General features: G+C 58.6%; 2 protein-coding genes across 2 annotated transcripts in view; one reads left to right on the top strand and one right to left on the bottom strand.

Moving 5' to 3' along the window:
• Nucleotides 1-14,088, top strand: part of TBCD (tubulin folding cofactor D) — a gene marked incomplete at its 5' end in the record, with an annotated part of 150,420 nt that overhangs the window by 38,102 nt on the left and 98,230 nt on the right. Inside the window, 2 exon segments of the mRNA XM_014586689.1 lie at nucleotides 1,270-1,344; nucleotides 4,848-4,942. Coding sequence (XP_014442175.1) covers nucleotides 1,270-1,344; nucleotides 4,848-4,942 — 170 coding nt within the window.
• Nucleotides 13,050-14,088, bottom strand: part of ZNF750 (zinc finger protein 750) — an 11,498-nt gene continuing 10,459 nt past the window's right edge. Inside the window, exon 4 of the mRNA XM_014586692.2 lies at nucleotides 13,050-14,048. Within this exon, the coding sequence (XP_014442178.1) occupies nucleotides 13,701-14,048 (348 nt within the window). The 3' untranslated portion in view covers nucleotides 13,050-13,700. The remainder of the gene's footprint in view (nucleotides 14,049-14,088) is intronic.

The following is a 14,088-nucleotide window of genomic DNA, read 5'->3' as shown; positions in this document are numbered from 1 at the left end:
GTTCGGACGGAAGGACAGAGGCGCGGTTGTACGCTGGTCTGCGGCCAAAGGGTAGGTCCAGCCCCTGCAGGCCATGGGGTAGGTCCAGCCCCTGCAGGCCATGGGGTAGGTCCAGCCCCTGCAGGCCGTGGGGTAGGTCCAGCCCCAGCGCTGTGGGGCCGGGCGCACCTCCGCTCGGGAACCTTCCTCGTCTCAGTGCTTTCTGGGGCTATGAGCACCTTACAATATACAACAGAGGGTGATTTTCTGTTCAATTCAGCTTACTGTTTTGTATCTTAATCTTAAAGATGATGCCTCGGGTTGAATTTTAGGCTCCTTTCTTTTCTCGCCTTTTTTTTGGCGAAAGTGCCAAATTACCTGCAGGCCAAAATTGCCTTCACCTTTTAAATGCTGGTCTGTGCTCTTTCACGGCTTCCTCTCCCATCCTGCCAGTGTCCAGCAGATGGGGAAGCAGCCCCGGTGCAGCCACGCCGGGTAGAGCGCCCTGTAGTGAGAGCAGGCACGGCCCCGTCTAGCCCCTGGAGCACTGGGGGACAGGGCTGTGGTCCCCGCACCCCACCTGAGGGAGCTGTGTGTCTCTTCCCTGGGGCCTCGGCGCTTCTGTGGAGAGTGCAGACAGAGCCTTGGTCCTATAGAGCCAGCAGCCCCAGGGGGATGGGGGGACAGCTGCCCACACAGCACATGTATAGAGTGCCCGCAAGACCCCTGCTGGGACTGGCAAGTGCAGGTGAGGGGCTGGCAGGTGCTGCGGCTAGTTTTCACCGAAGGCTCTCTGGGCTGTGGTGGGTCTGTTCCAATAGGGAGGGTCAGGTCTCCATGGCTTACCCATGCTTCTGCGTTTATGCCTCGTGGACAGCGTCACAGCCCATGTCAGTCTGGCTGGGTACGATGGGCCAGTGCAGGGAAAGGGAGACCTCCAGCGAGGGCCTTTCCCCAGGTCTGACCGGGGCCAGTGCGCTGGCCCTGGGCTCCCAGGATGGCTCTTCTCCCCAACATAGGGCAGCCTGACTGCAGCTGGCACGCTCAGCACCGAGTGTGCGAGGGGCAGCCTGGCCTCACCGTTCGCCTGGTGCCAGGTGCCATGTTGGCCACACACTGTGGCAAGGAGACCACGCAGCCCGCCAGCACGCCCTGGGCTTCACGGCAGACGGGGTCCTTTACGCGTCTGCAGTTTCAGACACTGGCTCCCAGCTGGCAGGCGATGGCCACCGAGCACAGCGTGGGAGTCCACAGGCTGGCCACTCTGACGTCGCTGCCTCTCTTTCTCAGGGTCGGTCGGATGGCTGGAAGACTTCCCAGAGAACTGGCAGATGATGTGGTCGGGTCCGTGCTGGATTGTTTCAGGTACGGGAAGTCGAAGGGACACGTGTTTCTGGCCTAACCTCACGGTTAAGAGGGGCGGCTTTTTAAAGCTTTGTGGTAGGCATGCGCACTCACCTGAGAGAGGAAAGGGGGCAGGTGAGGAGTCCCCCGAGGGCCGACTGGCTGTGCCTCCTCCCGTGCTCTCGAGATTCTGGGCATGCTCGCACGTGCGTGCCTCCCGGTCTGCTGGGTCTGGACTTGGCCGTGCAGTTAGCCGCCGTGAACGTCTCTAGCAGCTGGCCCAGGGCTGGGAGTTTTTCCTTGTTTCCTTTCTTTTCAAGAGAGATTTTCTCTATAGGGCATGTGCACTTGCTGGAGAGATGAGAGAGGCAGAAAGTGAGAAATCATCCCGTGGGGATGGCCATGCCACAGTCCCTTCTCCAGCCTTCTCTCAGGACGTGGGACATGCATGCACGTGCACGCAGCATGAGTTTCAAGCTGCCGGATCTGGGACTTGAACTGCAGCTGGCCATGTGGGAGTGTAACCATTATGTCATCCATTGGTCCTTTCCACTTCCTTTCGATTGAGCTGTCTGTCAGGACCCCCAGAGTCCCCTTTCTCCTTGAATTTATATTTATATTTATACTTCAGAACTCTACTTCTGGATCATTCTTTAGCAGCCTCACTGTATTTAAAGGCACTGAGGAAAGAGGAGAGTCACCTTAGACGTTGTGTGCACGGGGACCACGTCCAGGAGCCCCCTGCGGCTGTTCTGCCACTCCCCACTACAGCTGCCACGTGACGTGCTGAGACCTTCCACGAGGCTGGCATGGCTGGGACTGAGTTTGAAATCGAGTTTTGTTCCAGTGGGACAGAGCTGCCTCTGCCTCATTGGCCTTTCAGGGTGTCTGGGCAGCTGGGCAGTTGCCTCTGGAACGGGCGTGCACTGGCGTGTGGGTGGCAGCCCCGGGCCGCAGGCTCCCAGTGGGCGGCCGCAGTCCTGTTGTATCCGAGGACACAGCCTCACTGATGTAAGGGTCTTCTGGTGCCATGTAGGGTGGTCAGCTTGCTCAGGGCCAGTGATGCAGCTGCCCTGGCTCAGCCAGGAACTGGCTGGGATGCCACCGAGCGCAGGGACCGCCTTGCAGAACGCCACGTGGCCCGTACCCCGGGGGCTGTCCGTGCCAGCGCCTGCTGTGTGAGAGCCCAGGTTCCATCCCCTCATGCCGCAGGGCTGTCCAGTGCAGCCCGGAGCCTGCTCCGTGGCGGGTCAGGAGCGCGGCGAGAGCGTGTGAGCTGTGCTCGTCCTTGGAGCAGGTCCTCCTGCAGGGGCACCCCGCGTGGTGACTGCTGTGTGGAGTGCATGGGTGGAGGGCGTGTCCCTGGAGCGTCTGGCGGTGTGGAGATGGGGAGCGACGGTGCTGGGATGGGCCCTGGCAGTGAGGGCTGGGTGTGCGTTGGGGGTTGCGGCTGGGCTCCCAGCTCACAGGCCTTGAGAGACCAAATTTGGGGGGGTGGGAAGGGCAGGATGTCACCTCCTCACCCTCTCTCTGCACCTCCCACCCCAGCCTCTTGGCCCCTTCATCGAGTTGGGGTAGCTGTCTGCTGGACACTTACCTTTTCCTGTTTTTCCTCACGGGATTTCTGTGCATTTCCTCTGCCACATAGGACCGTCTCTGACCCAGCCCTTCCCGGAGCCTGCCTGTGCGTGTTCCTCAGGCTTCCCTGCTCACCTGCACTTGCGGCTTCGTGCCCGCATGACCTCCCTGGGCCCTGGAGTATGGCTGGGAGCCGTTCTCTGTCTGGCGACACCCGTGGTCTTCATGCCCGCCTGTCTGCCTGTCCCTCTCTCTCCCTGCCTGCCTGCCCATTCATGGTCCCCACTGTTCTCTGAGACCCCAGGTGCTCCCAAGGTGGCTCCAGGCTGGGTAGGGGTGGAACGGCTCGGCTGACCTCCCTGTCCCCGGCCTGTCCCGGGTGTGGAGTATGCAGTGGCGATTCAGCCTCTCGGCCCAGCGCCTGGACGGTGCCCACTAGGCAGGGCGCTGCGACTCCAGAGTGGAGGAAGGGGCTGCGGTGTGACCGTGCCCGCAGGTGCTTCCCTTGTCAAGCGCTCGTGTCCTCCGGCAATGAGAATAAAGTAAAGAATCCCGGCAAGTACGGGAAATCCAGATCTTCAAGGTGCAGAGCACCGCGTCAGGGCTGGAGGTGGGCGCGTGGCCTCGGGCAGATGCCTGGAGGCTCTTGCGCAGGTGCTGAGCTCTGAGGGCAGTGCGTCTCCACGGGCCTGGCACATGGAGCTCTGTGGGGCCGGGAAGTGAGCGGGCAGGCGTTCCTGACGCTCCGTGTCCGTGCCCTGTGCTGCCGCCCGCAGGTGACGAGGGCCGGCTGCCTCTCCCAGGTGTTTCTCTGCTGCCGGGTAATTCAGTCCTTGTCAGTAAAAGCTCTGATTTGCTTTGCTTCTTAGAGAAGAGTTTTCCATGTTAACCTTGGCAGCAAGGTGTAGAAACCAGGAAAACTCATCTTCCTAAGAAACAGCTCCTCCCACTACTCAGCACGAGTGTTGTACCCTGGGGAGAGCTGAGCTGCTTGGGGAGAACCTACGTTCACTGTGACACGTCACCTGCCACTTGACTCACTGGCAGCGTTGTCGTTCGCCGAAAATCCGCCTTGCAAACGGTGCAGGAGCATCACCATGTGCTACCTCATCTAACTCTAGGGTTTGCCTGCCACAGCGCACGTGCACTTGTTTGAGAGAGACAGAGGAAAAGTGAGAGATCCCCCCAGAGGGGTGGCCATGCCAGTCCCTTCTCATGGAATTTCGGGCATGTAGGCACATGTTCCCAATGGGATTTTATTTTCTTTTATTTTTAAAGAATTATTTATGTATATTGTTATATTTGTTATTATTTTTAAATTTGAACAGAGAAAGAAAAAGGGAAAGTGAGAAGGCAAGCCACCGGGTTCGAGGCTCGAACCGTGGTCGGCCATGTGAGAATCCATTGCCCTCAACCACCACACCACCTGCCCCTCCCCCCGTGATTTTCAGGCTACCAGGTCCAGGACTGAACTGTGATCGACCACGTGGGGGTCCAGCACTTTGACCACCAGGCCACCTGCTGGTCCGCCTCCTTCTAGTTAATCTCGATCTCAGTCTCTGAGGTTAACAGAGAGCTTCCGTATATGGGCGGCCGGACTAGCCCCTGCTCTGCTGCGAGGGCCTCCACTTGGACTCGGCCTTCCCAGCCGAGGGTGCTGCCAAGTGGGTCGCTGTGCGGTGGTGGGACGCCACCAGGCTGGGCGCCGAAGGCCCCTGGGCTGTCTCTGTGTGGGTCTCGAGGCTGGCCAGGGCTTTTCCTCACCATTGGGAGATCTAGGAGAGGTACCCAACGTGGCGGTCCCCTGCGTTTCAGGTGGGACGTCCCTCTCGTCAGCCGACTCCTTCGCAGACTGCAGTGAGCTGTGGGCACAGAGCGTGGACACGCTGGCCGTGCCTTGCCTGGCTGTGCTTCCCCTCGGAAGCTGATGTCTCAACTCTGCTCAGTTTTCAGGAGACAGACAGCTCGTGGCACGGCGGGTGTCTGGCGCTGGCTGAACTGGGCAGAAGAGGCCTGCTGCTCCCGTCGCGACTCGCAGGTGGTGAGTAGCTGAGGCATGTTCGACTGGCATCCTAGGGGCCGTGCGTAGCACCATGGGGCTCTTTGTCGAGCCCGCTGGCCTGTCTGGTCGGCCCTGAGCACACGGTGGACCCTGGCTCTCATGCTGGCTTCCCACTCAGCGCCTGTGCTTCCTTGCGCCCTCCCACCCACGTGCTGTCAAGGTGGCAGGTGCCTGTGTGCAGGCTCCGGGAGGCCACGGGCCCCTGGGCCCACGTCTCACCTTGTAGCCCTGGCCCTGGGCAGCCGTCGGGCCTGGCCACGTGCAGCCCGGTGTGTGGTGGGCAGGGACAGACCCAGGCCCTCTGTGTGGCTGGAGGCCCCCTCGTAAATGCGCAGCACAGGGGCTCTGCTCCCAGGGAGGGACTTCTGTCCAGAATGAGGGCCTCTGAGGTGGGTGTGGCCGGGTCCACCGCAGTCCACCTTCGCGGCTGGTGCTGGCTGCGCTGGGAGGCCTTCCTCATGCGGCCGGGGCGGGGAGGGAGGAGCAGCTGGAGAGGGGCAGTGGAGAGACGGGCGTGTGCGGACTGAAGCCCCCCAGTCGGCTAAGGCCCTGGGTGCACCCTGCTGCACCTGGCCCGTGTGGCTGGCACCCGGCCCGTGTGGCTCGCCTGAGCACCCCACACAGCCCCAGCCTTGCACTGCGGTGCCATGCCGCTGTGCCGCCATGCTGCCTGAGCCTGCGCTGCAGTTTGTTTACCTTTTATTCATTAGAGACAGGTTCTCACTGTGGTTTTCAGGTTGGTGTCAGCCTCCCAGGTATCTTTGAGTGCAGTGTGCATCTGCGTCGACAGCCTACGATTTCTATTTAGTCTTTCAGCTTACTTTTAAAACCGCTTTGCTGATATTTGCATATCCCTACATAGATGTGGGTGTGTGTCTTTTCTATTTCTTTTTTTTTTTTTTGAGAGGTTTCGCTATAGGACGTGTGCACTCGCAAGACAGACAGAGAGAGACAGAGACAGAAAGTGAGAAATCACCTCCCGGGGGGATGGTCACGCCGCAGTCCCTTTTCCTCCATTCTCCTATTGGGATTTTGGGCACGCACGCACACGCGCCCGGTGTGAGTTTTAAGTCACCGGGTCCGGGACGCGAAACGCGGTCGACTACGTGGGAGTCCAGTGACATAGCCATTACGCTAACTGCTGGTTCCCTGTTTCTTTTTATATATACTTTTGCTCCAGGAAGCTCACCTATCTGGAGTACATAGTTAAGTGGGTTTCAGAGCTGTGTAACCTTCACCATGACCTCGTCTCAGAAATATTATTTTAAAAGATTATTTATTTAATTCCATTTGTCATTATTATTTTTAATTTTATCAGAGAGAGAAAGGGAAAGGGAAATCCCACGTCTGGGATTTGAACCACTGTCGGCCATGTGGGAATCTAGTGCCGTTAACCACCACACACCTGCCGGCCCTTGTTTCAGAACTTTTTTATTTATTTATTTATTTTTTGGAGAGGTTTTTTCTTAATGGGTGTGTGTGCTCGCCAGAAAGACAGAGAGATACAGAGAGATGGAAAGCGAGAAATCACCCCGCAGAGGGGATGGCCACACCGCAATCCCTTCTCCTCCATTCTCCTCTCAGGATCTTGGGCACACATGCACGTATACCCGGCAAGTTTAAGCCACCGGGTCTGGGACTCAAACCGCGGTCGACTACATGGGAGTCCAGTGACATAGCCATTACGCTAACTGCTGGTCCCATTTCAGAACATTTTGATTGCCCCAGCAGAAACCCTGGACTCCAGCAATTCCTGCCCCATCCCCAGCAGCCTCGGCTGAGGCAGCTGCGAGCCTCCCGTCTGTCGGTGCACGAGCCTTTCCACGTCATGTGCGTGGGCGCTGCTGTGCTTGCCGCCGCCCCAATCTGCCTGGAGGCTCAGGGTTAGCAGGGGCCGTGCTTCGCCCCGGCTGGGTGCTGCGCTGTGGGCAGAGCCCTCGCCTGCTCAAGCTGGCCCGTGGATGGGTGTGGCTGTGGCCAGTGAGGCTGTTGTGAACATTTGTGCAAAAGCTTTTTTGTAGACATATGTTTTCATCTCTCTTGTATGTGGACCTAGAAGCGAAACTGCTAGGTTACACGGTCATTCCAGTGTGAATGGACTTTCTGAGACGCTGCCAAGGCCAGCCCCAGTGCGGTCCGTGTGGAGCACTGTGAACTGGGGGTTGGATTCCTCATGGCCAGCCAAGGGTCTGAGCTGGCCTGGCCCTAGAAAACAAGCTGGCACATGTGCGTTCGTGCCCCAAATTCTGACAGGGTGGAGAAATGGGAGACGAGGGTTGCAGTGGACCATGCCCCCGGTGCTTTGTCTCTCTCTGGCTAACTCAGGTGCCCTCTGGCGGTAAAGAGGAACATAGAAAGGAAAGTGGAAAGCTGCTCTCCGGCCTGGCTGTGCGGTTTACATCCTGCCAGCACTGTGCAGGCCCTCGCTCAGCGCATCCTCACAGATAGCGCTGTGTGTGTGCGTGCGTGTGCTTTCGTTTCTTTCATTCAGCTCTGCTCATTTATTTACTTACTTAAATTTGACCCGAGACGGACAGAGTGAGAGAGAGAAAGAGAGAGTGGGAAAGCAAGCCGTGAGGACTAGGACTCAAACTGCAGTTGGCCATGTGGGAGTGCAGCGCCCTAGCCACCACGCCTCCTGCTGGCCCCATCTGTGTGTGTCTAGACGGCCGTCCCCGTGTGTGCAGTCGCCTTCGTGGCTCTGATTTGCCCCATGACTGTTGCTTCGAGTGTCTCTTCGTGGGCCTGTTGATATTTGTTTGGTTTTGTTGGAGAAGTGTCTGTCTGAGCCCTTGGCTCCCTTACAAGTAGGAGTCTTTGTATTGTCGTCCTGGGGATTACCGTGCACTCGGTCGTGGCTCGTCAGTTCTGTGATCTGCGAGTCCCCCCTTCTCTGGTGGTCTCTCTTGTTGGATGGTTTCTGTGATGCTCGAGACTTTCCATTCCGGCCGTCCCAGCTTCTTGGTGCTCTGTCCCCCCGTGCTCTGCCGTCAGCTCCGGGTCTCTGGCTCACTCGGGCTGTGTGGCTTGCCACGTCTAACCTGAAGCCGGCCGTGAGCGCCCGGGCGGGCCACGGCCCCTGCTGCGTGGTACCCTCCATTTGTGTGTGCTGAGTCACATCTCTGCTGCTGCCTGGGGTCACAGTGGTGGCAGTGAGGAGACACAGGTGTCCTCTGTGGCGCTTCAAGCTGCTGGTCGGAAGCCCTGAACCCAGAGCAGCCTGGATGGGCTGTCCTGGCCACCCGCCCCTGCTCCTGCGCCCTCCGCGAGCTGGTCCTCTCTGCGCCTGCTCCTGCCTGCCTGTCGGGTCTGGAGAAGCAGTGCTGTCCCCTGGCAGGGTGTCATGGCTAGCAGGGTGGCAGGCCTGAGTGGTGACAGGATTACTTACCGAACATCTCATCTGTGTTCCCCCCCTTTTTTGTTGCCAGAGAGGCCACGGGCTGGGAGGAGGGGGAGAGAGACAGAGCGAGAAAGCACCCTCTTAGGGGCCGTGGCTTTGCCACAGTCCTCATCCCTTGGCCTGCCCGTCCACACGCACACGGAGCACAGCTGGCTGTGGCCACAGCTCCCCGTGCACAGGGCCTAACCACGGTGCTGCGGGCCGCCCAGCGGCGTGGTTCTCACACCTGACTCGGCTCTCTCCACCTCTGAGCCTGGCCCTGTTTGTGGGAAGCACCACACTCCCTGCCTCCTGAGGCTCTGCGTCCCACCCGGCTGCAGGCCGTTCTCTGTCAATTTAGTTCAAAAAGCAAAACCAAATACTTGACAAAGTATGTCCTAGGAGGACAAGGTTACAGATGGGCATGTCTGGTGACAAGAATTACTGCTCGTGTCTTAGAGGAAATGGGAAGCTTCCTTGGCGCATGCTCGGGGGGGGGACATAGAACTAGAGAACCAGGCGAGGAGCCGGAGATGTCTGCTTCCGACGTTCGCCTCGTAGGCACCTGGGTCCTGCCCATGGCACCTCAGAAGGCTGACTGCCCGCCGTACAGAGGCTCAGGAAAGGAGCATCTTACTTTCTCTGGATTATTATTTTAGTTTTTTGCTATAGGGAGTGTGAGTTGCCAAAGAGAGAGAGAACGGGAAAGTGAGAGCTCATTCTTGGGGACAGCCACGCTGCCATCCCTTCTCTGTTCTCTTGGGAATTTGGGCATGCACACACATGTGCCTGGTGTGCTTTTCAAACTGCTGTGTCCAGGATTTGAACCACACTCATGTGGGAGCTAGTGCCTTAACGTCCATGCTACCTGCTGGTCTTCTCTGGGTTTCTTTGTAGGGAGTTCTACTGGTTCCCTTGCACGCACACGGCATGCATGCCCACATGTGGAGTGCACATGCAGAGCACACGTGTGTGTAGCCCCCGTGTCACCCTGTAAGCCCGCTTGCCTTTGCCTTCAGCGGTCGGTGGGCCTGTCCTTGGCCTCATCCGGTCTCATCACCTGTGCGTGAGGACCCTGACCGAAGGCCCACGCTAGCTACCCCAGGACCTCCCTTTGGCACTGTCAGCTGTTGTTTCTTCATTCTTCCCGCCTCCTTTTCACCCCTCTCTCTGGGGTACGCATTACACATTTGGGGTGACTTCGAATTCATAGGAAAATGGAATTCAAGTATGAGTTTATTTGGATATAAAAAATGTGAAACCATACATAGTTTTTCATATCATGAACTGTCCATAACCCTTTGAAGACCCCTCGTGTGTGGGTGCGCTTGACGGTGTCCGGCAGAGCTCGCTTTCTCCCCGCTCCTCAGACTGGCCGGCCTGGCCCCGCACTCATCGGGCTTCGTGCCCGCGGGGTCTATGGACCTTGCTGGGACGGTCCCATTTCTGCTGTGACTACAGTCCGGGGACGTCTGCCTCTGCCCCGTCCCCCCCCTCTTTCGTGTACATCGGTCAGAAGTTGCTCCCAGGCCCCTAGCCCTGTGTGCATGCTTTCTTCAGCCTTTTGAGCATATTTAAAGTTTGAAGTCTGTCTGCTCTGGGCTTTTTAGGGACAGCTTCCTTCCGAGAATGGGCCATGGGTCGATTTTCCCGTGAGTCTTGTAAACCTCGGTTGAGCGTGGACGTTTGAGTCTTACGATGTGGCAGCCCCGGGAGTTGGGCTCCCGACCGGGCTTGGCCGTCGTCGCCCGCCCAGAGCTGCAGTCCATGTGGCGGCTTTCCCTGACGCTGCCTCTCCAGCAGCCCTGAGGTGTCCTGGCCGCCGAGGGCTCTGCTCCTCCGTCTCAGTGGCTAGCCGGTGGCCTGAGGTCTTACCGGCTGGCACGTCGTGGCACTTGCTTCGTTAGGCATGGCCCTGCTTGCTGTACGTCTTGGGTTAGAACCCAGGGCTCGGGGACAGTCAGTTCTGGCAGCTTGTGCCCCTCAGTGGTTATTTCGGCGGAGACCGCACTTGTCCCCGCGTCCCGTGATGCTGTTCGGTGGCCGAGAACGTTAGCCGGGTGCTCCGAGCATCGGGTGCCGACAGAGTGAAGCGTGTGAGAGGAGTGGGGGAGCCTGGGGAGGCTCCTGGGGCCACGAGCTAGTCCCCCGTGGTGTGAGGCCCTGGGTGACCATGGGGGTGTGGGGCTGTTAGGGCTGGAGGCATCCTGGGGGCGGTGTGTCTAGGGAAGGGGTTGGCGAGGCCTTTGAGGAGTCCTTGGGCCCCTCGGCAGCAGAGCTCTTTCCCAGGGAGGGCTGTGCCCTCAGGGTGGGGCCCGCTCTCCACCTGACCCTGGCCTGTGGTCCCCGTTTGTAGAGCGCCCTGCCCTGATGCCGCGTCCCCCCTACGGTCCCCACCCGCCCTGCCCTGATGCCGCATCCCCCCTTGGACCTACAGTCCCTACCCGCCCTGTCTCACGCTGTCCCCTCAGCACTGGGAGCCTCAGTTCTCGGGAGAGCCTGTGGGCCTGGGAGGGTCGCCCTGCCTGCTCCGGACATAGCCCCGGGAGCAGCGTGTTGCTTGTTCACCGTCCGTAGTGCTAGCTGCAGGGTCCCCGTTTGTGAGAACAGGGGAGACTGCGACGAGTGGACTGCTCGTTCTCTGGTCTCCCCCCGCCTGTGTGTCACCCCGCACCCTCTCCTGCTCTCCCTCTCCCTGCAGACCTGCGTCTCACCGAGAGCTGCCGGGGGCCGGGGCCCACGCCGGCCACTGTGGCGGCTGTTCAGAGGGCGTGTCGGTGCCTGTCTCTGCTGTGTAGAAATGGTGGCTTCAGGGTAACTTGTCTTTTCTTTTCGCTGTCACCGAGGTGTGATCCCCTACCGTACAACTTGCCTCCTCAAAGTACGTAATTCAGTGGTTTTTGGTGTATCACGTTATCCATTCTTTAAAATAAATTGTGAGAAAATGCATAAGAACTTGCCACGTCAGTCATTTTTCTCTCTTTTCAGGTCTTTGCCATGAGGCATGTGCACTCACTGGAGAGAGACAGAGAGGGCACGAGAGATCACTCCCGGGTTGGCCATGCCACCATCCCCCTCCCCTCGTCCTCGGGATTCCGGGTGCACATGCACACGCTCCTGGCGTGGCCCTCCAGCCGGCCAGCCGTGTGGGATGCAGCCCCTTAGCCGCCGTGCCAGCTGCTGGCCCGCTCCAGTCATTTTTAGGCATACGATTTAGTGGCATTAGTTAATTCGCTTTATTTACATTTTTTAATTGCCAGAGGGCACACACACTCACCAGAGAGTACCTCCCTTCCCTCCACGCATCACGCCATCGGGGTTGGGGCACGCGTGCACGTGCGTCCGTCATGCCGTCCAAGCTGCCAGGCCAGGAACCGTGGCTGCTCACGTGGGACCCGCCCCAGCACTGCGCTGTTGCGAGCGGCCACATTCCGTCGTTGCACAGGTCAGCTCTGCCTCGTAGCAGCTCCCCCGGGACTCGGTCCTACTTTCTGCCCCTGAATTCGCTCTTCTAGCGATGGCACCTCAGTGGAAGTGTATAGCATTTGGCCTTCTGCAGCCTATCTCACTTAGTTTCAAGGTTAGTCCGTGTTGCAGCACATATAAAAATAACTTTCTGGGCCAGCAGGTGGAGTGGAGGTTAAGGCAATAGATCCTACTTGGCCGACTGCGCGGTTCAAGTCCTGGACCTGGCAGCTTGGAAATTATGCCAGGCACATGTGTATGCCTGCCCAAGATCCTGGGAAGAGAATGGAGGAGACGGATTGAGGCCCCGGCGGTGGCTTCTCTCAGCCCTCCTGCCTCTGGCAAGCACATACTCCCTATAGCAAAAAACAAAAACAAAACAAAAACCTTTCCCGCTGAGGACTGGGCAGCAGTCTGCTGTACGGTGAGAGCACATTTTGTTCATCCATCTGTCCGTGGACACGTGGCCCGTGTTCACGTGGGCTGTCTGTGAGCAGTGCCATACCGACAGGAAGGCTTAGCCACCCATCCGAGGCTGTGCTCAGGCCTTTCGGGTATATGACCAGAAGGAATTGAACTACGGGTGGCTGTGTCTAGCTTTCAGAGCCCTCATCACTTTTTTGCATGAAAATGTTCTAAATGTTTAGCTCTTACGTTGAGTCACGTGTGAGTGCAGAAAAATACTTTGTTAAAATCAGTAAGACTCCTTTTTTGTTACGAAACCTAGGAATCTATTTTGCTTTTACAGTAGATGCTAGGGCCTGCCCTGCTGTCTGGGATGGGCTGCTGCAGGGCTGTCACCAGACTGGGCACTGTGCTGCGAGCACGCAGGGCCGCCCACTCCCCAGTGCCCTGCCGGCGTGTGGCCGGCCCTGCCCTCAGAGAATCCCGATCCTCCTTGGGGAGCCTTCCGTGTTCTCAGACGCCATGGGTCCGGACGCACAGGGCTATAATGTGAGGGATGAGAACTTGCCTGAGGGTGGCAGGCTCTGGTCCTCGGCGTGGGCCTCAGTGTTCGCTGCACTGCTGCTCCTACAGGGCCTTCCCCAGCTGCGGCCCCTCCCCAGCCTCCCTGCTGGGTCCGCTTGGACCCGGGCCCCAAGTGTGGCTTCCCCTTCACTGTGTCCTGGTGCCTGGGCCCCTTGGCCTCCATGCGTCCATTGCTGCCCCCTCTGTAAACATGTTTCCCAAGTTCGCTAGAAGATAAGAGTTTGTATTTGTCATCACTGCGCATCCTTAGAGTTCATGCAGGAGTTTATTGGAAAATGAGCAACATGGACATCATTCAGGGAGCAGAAGGTGAGGCTGAGTCAGAGCATCCTGCCACACTGAGCGGTAGGAGTGGGCGGCTCCGCTCCAGCAGTAGGCCCCCGAGGGGGTAAGTACCTGTATAAACAGTCTACAGTAAGTGCTTTACTGCTGGTGCTCACCGTGGGTTCCTGGCATTTTTAGTAATTGTTATTTATTTCAAAACATACAGCTAGATTAATAGAAAACAGTTCAAACAATTTGTCTAGTGCTAAAATATTTATAAGGAAGGCGTTTGTAAAAGACCTCCTGGAAGGTCACCTTTCAGCTGGTGCGTTTCATTTGACCGTTCACCACACACAAGCCGGAGTTGGACTCGCGAGTCGGAGAGTCAGGGTCGGTTGGGTTCTGCAGACAGACGCAGAAGCACCTTTCGTGGTTACGCGTAACGCTGGCATCGGGACAGAGCCGCAGCTCTTTATTTGCTTCGTGTGTTTCTTGTTTGTCAGTCTGTCTGTCTTGAGAAGAAGAAAACCACGTTTGCTGTGGCCGACCAGATGAGAGTGAAGGAGCTGCCAGCTTGGGTGCTTTCGCTCCTGCTGGAGGCAGCGTGGGTGGCCCGGCCGGGCACCACGCAGACCGGCCTCAAGGCACCCGGGCCCTCCTGCGCAGCGAGAACACCCTGGCGGGACTGCTCAGCTTCGCCTTCTTAGCGCCCGACTGCGACCTCCCCGTGTCCCTTTGGCTCGTCCTCTTTGAGCCTTTGGGTCTGGAGTCGCACTGCACTCCCTTGGTTTCCGCGGGACCGGGAGCGGGTGCGGCTGTGGGCTCGCCATCGCCCATTCGGACGCTCCCTGGGCTATAGGCTGCCAGCTGGCACAGGGCCACGGCCGCTGTCTGCTTCTGCTCGTCGCTGCTGTCCACCACGCCTGTGTCCATGGCCTTCCTGCTGGGGCGTGTCGAGGGCGGGCTCTCGGCATCGGGGCCACCTGGCTGCGTCGTGGTGTGGCTCCCCCCCCCCCCCACGCCCCAC

This window comes from Tupaia chinensis, unplaced genomic scaffold (assembly GCF_000334495.1).
Source record: "Tupaia chinensis unplaced genomic scaffold, TupChi_1.0 Scaffold000159_1, whole genome shotgun sequence".
NCBI lineage: Eukaryota > Metazoa > Chordata > Mammalia > Scandentia > Tupaiidae > Tupaia > Tupaia belangeri.
The sequence above is the reverse complement of the archived record's forward strand: the minus strand, read 5'-3'. Positions and strand labels throughout refer to the sequence as shown.